The sequence below is a fragment of the Saccopteryx leptura genome, chromosome 1, assembly GCF_036850995.1.
Source record: "Saccopteryx leptura isolate mSacLep1 chromosome 1, mSacLep1_pri_phased_curated, whole genome shotgun sequence".
Taxonomy (NCBI): domain Eukaryota; kingdom Metazoa; phylum Chordata; class Mammalia; order Chiroptera; family Emballonuridae; genus Saccopteryx; species Saccopteryx leptura.
The window spans coordinates 255,340,079-255,345,379 of record NC_089503.1 but is presented as its reverse complement, the minus strand read 5'-3'; the positions used below and the strand labels follow the sequence as shown (position 1 = coordinate 255,345,379).

At 54.5% G+C, this 5,301-nt stretch overlaps 1 protein-coding gene across 1 annotated transcript; it reads right to left on the bottom strand.

Moving 5' to 3' along the window:
- Positions 1–64: 64 nt before the first annotated feature.
- NDUFB7 (NADH:ubiquinone oxidoreductase subunit B7) lies at positions 65–4,621 on the bottom strand. Its single transcript, XM_066347253.1, has 3 exons — positions 4,427–4,621; positions 918–1,086; positions 65–247 (listed from the first exon to the last, which is right to left on the bottom strand). Exons 1-3 carry the CDS (start codon positions 4,536–4,538, stop codon positions 127–129), a joined length of 402 nt encoding a protein of 133 aa, XP_066203350.1. The 5' UTR covers positions 4,539–4,621; the 3' UTR covers positions 65–126.
- Between the last annotated feature and the right edge of the window lie 680 nt (positions 4,622–5,301).

The window sequence follows — 5,301 nt, the reverse complement described above, 5'->3', positions numbered from 1 at the left end:
CTCAGACTCTGCATGTTTCTTTCAAGGGCTTTGGGGACCAATAGACCACAGGAGTAGGCAGGGCTTTGGCTGAGGGCCTGGAGACATTTATTTCTCCACTGGTCCACAGGGTGGTGGGCAGGCCCACTATAGGGCCACCTCGCTGGGCCCCTGGCTTCTGGCCAGATCCGCCTCCCTCTGCTCCCGCCGCTTCTTCCGCTGGAGCAGCCGCCGCTCCCGCTCATACTCCTTCATTCGCATCACGTAACTGTGGGCAGAGCAGAGTGGGAGAAGAGGTGTCAGGCTAGCTGGCTGGACCTCTGTCCCAGAGCACTTTGGGGAGGGCTATGCTTATGGTTTAAGCCTGGGGTCTGCCCCTGCCTCTGGTGGACACCAGTGAACCCTGGAACCCTGGCTTGGCCATCTCGCAGGTAGCCTCAAAGCCAACAGACACACCCAAAAGGCCCTTTGAGAGTCCTTTTTTGTTGTTGTTTTTTGTATTTTTCTGAAGCTGGAAACGGGGGGAGACAGGCACGCCCACCAGGGGCAACGGTCTGCCCCTCTGGGGCGTCGCTCTGTTGCGACCAGAGCCACTCTAGCGCCTGGGGCAGAGGCCAAGGAGCCACCCCCAGCGCCCGGGCCATCTTTGCTCCAATGGAGCCTCGGCTGCGGGAGGGGAAGAGAGAGACAGAGAGGAAGGAGAGGGGGAGGGGTGGAGAAGCAGATGGGCGCTTCTCCTGTGTGCCCTGGCCGGGAATCGAACCCGGGACTTATGCACGCTAGGCCGACGCTCCACCACTGAGCCAACCGGCCAGGGCCTGAGAGACCTTTTTTGACTAAGATGGGGCCTGGCTAGAAACTCAGGTTAGTTCACTTCCTTTGCCTGAGGGGCCTCGGGCTGGGGGCCGGGTGGGGAGTGCGGGGCGGGCTGGGCTCACTCGAGGTGCTCGCAGTACTCCCAGTCGTGCTGCTCGTGCTTGCAGGCCAGGAAGTTGGGGAAGCTGTCGCGCTTGCACTTGAGCAGCCGGATGAGGTAGTGGGCGCAGTAGTCCCGCTGCTGGAGCACCAGCTGAGCGTCATTCATCTCCTGCTGTGTAGCCACCATCTCTGGGGAGAGAGCAGCCAGGCTCAGTGGGCCGGCTTTTGGGGGCCTACCTACTGCAGGCTCCCCGTCATGCCCTGATGCCAGGGAGGCCCAGCCAGCCCATTTGCAACCAGGAGCCACAGCTCAGGGCCTTCCCCCACTGCCCTGCCCACCACAGGTCAACAATGTGGCAGATGACAGCCATACTCTGACAGGTGGAGTGTCCTTGTCTAATCTGCACAAAGGCAACTGAGACACAGGCCTAGACAGGGGAAGGGTCCCTCTCCCCATCACCCCAGGCACCTCAGTACCCACTCTGGATCCTCCTCCCTCTGGTCATTCTCCTGACAGCCCCACGCTGCTGAACCCATTTTCTCCCAGCACTCCCCTCTGCTGCGCCCAGCCCAGTGTGGGGGCCGAGCTGTTGGGGTGACCTGGACCCCAGCTCTGCCCTCTCGACGAGGTATGGCCTCTTGAAACTTCAGTTTCTTCCCCCAACGAGTGGTCTAACTCCAGTCAATTGGTGAGCATTGAGGAACTAATGTAAAGTGCTAGTGCCCACTCATTGAGAGCTGCACTAGCCCTTGAGCTCGGGCCCCATCCACAACCTGACCTCAGACCAAATCAACCTTCAAGAGGCTGACTGGGCCTTGCAAGTCGTGGGTGCATACTCCATGCTGGTGATTGCCCAGCTCACCTGAAATCTTGCCCGACTCGCTTCTCTTCCCTCCACTTCTGAACCCCTTGCCTCTGTCTCACCTGGGCCCAGGCCTTCATCTGTCCTGAGTGGAACTCCCGCCAGCTTTCACACTGCCCATACAAGGCTCTCGCAGGGCAATTCAGACCCCACAACACTGCTCTTCCTCAGCCTCTCGCTTCTTTCTTGGATATTCTCTTCCCTGGCTTTCTCCTACCCCAACCCTCTTTGGTTTCCTTCCATCCCTATGACTGGCTTCCTGAGGTTCAGTGCTGAGAGCCTTGCTTATTTGGACCCAATGGCTTCGATCGCCACCCCATAGATAGATGATCCCCAACTTGGTACCCCCACCCTTACCTTGTCTGAGCTCAAGGCTAGTAATCCACCTACAGCCCCCCTGCTGGTTTCCACAGCAACATGACTGCTCCCTGCCTGGTGCTGGGTAATCAGTCAGCAGTTGGGATTTATGAAGCACCTCCTGTGTGCTAGGTGTTAGGGAGCCTGCCCTTGGAGGGAGACACAGTGCAGACAGGGCTGATGTCACAGAACATCACAAGTATAAGCATTAGAAAAACAAAGCAATGGAGAGAGGCAGTGTTGGGAGGCAGGTCACAACTTTAGATGGAGGGCTTTCTTAGAGGGTGGTGCCTGAAAGTGAGGGAGTGAGACACGCACACACCTGGGCAAAGAGCATTCCCAGTAGGGGAACAACAGGTACAAGGGCCTTGACATGAGAATACAGACCTTGGGATGCACCTGGGATTTTGGACTGAGCATGTGGTCAGCATGTGCTTGGTTGGGAGGTCAGGAGCTCTGTTTGGACCTGCTGAGTGCAAGATGCCTGTTAACATCGCGTAGAGATGCCAAGCAGACAGTGAGGTCCACGAGACTGGAGTTCAGGGTCAAGGCTCAGCTGGTAATAAAAACATGGAAGCACTGGTACACAGAAGGCATTTGAAACTAGGGAACTAGTAGAGAACCCCAGGGAGGCAGTGGAGACAGAGGCCTGAGCCCTCGGGCTCTCCAACGTTTATGAGACGGGGAGTTGGGAAGAATCAGTGAAGGAGCCCACAGTGAGGCAGGCAGGGGTCCTGGTGGCAGGTGAAGAAGGGCTGTCAAGTGGCAGTGATAAAAAAAAAAAAAGTGGCAGTGATGCTGTGTCTGATGCTGTTGCAGTGGGTTTCCTTAGAACTGAGAATTGACAATGGGGTTTGAGGATACAGTGTGTGTGAGAAACTTGACAAGAGCTCCTACACTGAAGTGGGGACATACCTGGAGGGGGAGGTAGTCCAGGAGGGGATTTAAAACAGTATAAGTAACTATGCATGTTGATGGGAAAACCAATGTTGCAGGAGAAAGGGAGAATGGTAGAAGTGCACTTGGGTAGGTGAGAGGGTGCGCTGGAGGGCACAAGGAAGCTTTCTGGGTCAGATGATCTTAAGTAATAGCAGAGAAGTGCTAGGGAGCCACGAGAGCTCTTTTGGCAGCTTCTATTTTCTTAAGAGGATGTCAAGTTACTTAGCCCAAAGGAAGTGGGAAGGAGGTGCGGACTCAGAAAGAAAGCTTGTCCAGCAAGGAGTGGGAGAACGAAGGGCCAGGGAATCTAACGGGAAAGCCAGCAGCACAAAGGGTCCACGGGGAGAAAAGAGGCTGTTTTCTTCCCATGATGTTCAGCTGTATAGGGTCTGCGGCCAAGGGGAGCTGGGTTTAACCAGGGTTTTGGCTTAGCCAAGCAGGAGAGAGGAGCAGGGGTCTATGGGTGTTTGCAAAACAGATGGGGCAAAGCAGGCTGTGAGAAGCAGTGGGAAGGGTTAACGTGTAAGAAGGTGGGTGGATCAATGCACTGACGGTTCAGGTAGTATTGAACAGCCACCAGGATTTGGGCCACTGGAGGAGTCCACCTCCCAACGTTCTCTCAAATCAACGCCTCTTTGCACTTAGAGGTCTCCCTGCCTCCAAGTCGTCGCCTACCCAGCAGCCAACACGACCTTTGGACAAAGCAAATCTGATCGTGCACCCCCTACTTACAAAACGACGCTCTCCCTCCTCTCCCGGGTGTCCGTGAGGTCAACTCCTACTCATTCCCCTGAGGTCTCGCTTTCAGCTATCGCCCGCCTCCTAGAAACCAGCCTTAATACAACTCCAAGGTACCTCCCCAAGATCTGCCAGGTGCCGCTGTTTCACCCCCAGTGCTGCAAGTTTCCTTTAATCAGTGCCTGCTGAATCCGCGGTGTGCAATTTAGAGGACTTGGCGCAGGACTGGCGCTCGGTATGTTTGTGATATTACTAAATAAAAAGGCAACGTGCAGGACAGTACGTACGGCGTGAGCCCCTTTGTGTTCTTGCGCATACCTAGAAATAGCAGTGACATCGGGACAGACGGAGAGTGAACACATCCCTTCGTGATAAACCCTCCCATGGCTCCCCACTGACTCCAGGACAACGTCCAGCTTCGAGCGCCTCGTTAGCCTCATATCGCCACTCTTGCCCTGGGTTTTTTGCTCAAACCGTGTCTTCTGCCCGGAATGTCTCCACGCCCAGGCAGGGTCACGCTTGTCCTCTGTACTGCCCCCGGCCGAGGTCAGTGCTAACCCAGCCCCGCGGACCCTGGGATTAAGGCACCCGCGTCCCACTCTCGCCAGCCGCGCTTGCGCATTGGATCTCACCGCGTTCCTTGCGCCCAGGAAAGCCGTAGTCGGGAGGGAAGGTGGGCATCCGCAGGGGGTCGGGCTCCCCTGAGGAATCCCCCAGGTAGCGCCTGCCCAGGTGCGCCCCCATGGCTGCTGTCGCTACAGATTTCTGCGACAGCCAGGTCACCTCGTTCCTACTCGGAAGCACTCCCACTGCGCTAGTCACCGTTTCCGGGTTGCGTGGGCTACCACAGGGATCATAGAGAGAAGTAAACCCCGGAGGACTTCTGTTGTTTTTGGCGTCACCTGGCGGCCATATGAAGACATTACAGGCCCGACGCGCCCCTTAGAAGGATCCTGTGACCTTCAATGGGGCGGAGTGTGTGCATGGGGGGGGTCTTCTTGCCTCCGAAAATCCACTTGGGTGGGGAAGTGAAGAGAATCGACGTGGGTCCGGGGTCTACCCTCACCTTCATTTGGTGCCCCTGATCTCCCGAAGCTAGAACACAAATGAAAAAACTTTTCATATCATAATCATATTTTTTTAAAAAAAGGTTTTTCTTAAAAAACATTCGAATTTTTCTTTAAACCTTGCACGGTACCAATGATATATTTAGTGACTATCAAAAGTTTAAATAAAATGATTCAAAATAAATATTTTAATTTAATTTAATTTAAATAAGCAAATAAAGTTATTTATAAATAAAATAATTTAGAGCTGAGATTTTATTTATTTATTTTTGTGGCAGAGACAGAGAGAGTCAGAGGGAAAGATAGGGACAGACAGACAGAAAGGGAGAGAGACGAGAAACATCAATTCTTCACTGCGGTTCCTTAGTTGTTCATTGATTGATTTCTTATATGTGCCTTGACCGGGGGCTACAGCAGAGTGAGTGCCCCTTGCTCGAGCC

Excerpts from the sequence above, each read along its gene's own strand:
- NDUFB7 (XM_066347253.1), bottom strand. The coding sequence starts at position 4,538 with ATGGGGGCGCACCTGGGCAGGCGCTACCTGGGGGATTCCTCAGGGGAG. Across the intron at positions 1,087-4,426 it reads TCCTGGGCGCAAGGAACGCG|AGATGGTGGCTACACAGCAG; the intron begins GTGAGATCCAAT and ends CTCTCTCCCCAG. Across the intron at positions 248-917 it reads GAGTACTGCGAGCACCTCGA|TTACGTGATGCGAATGAAGG; the intron begins GTGAGCCCAGCC and ends CTCTGCCCACAG.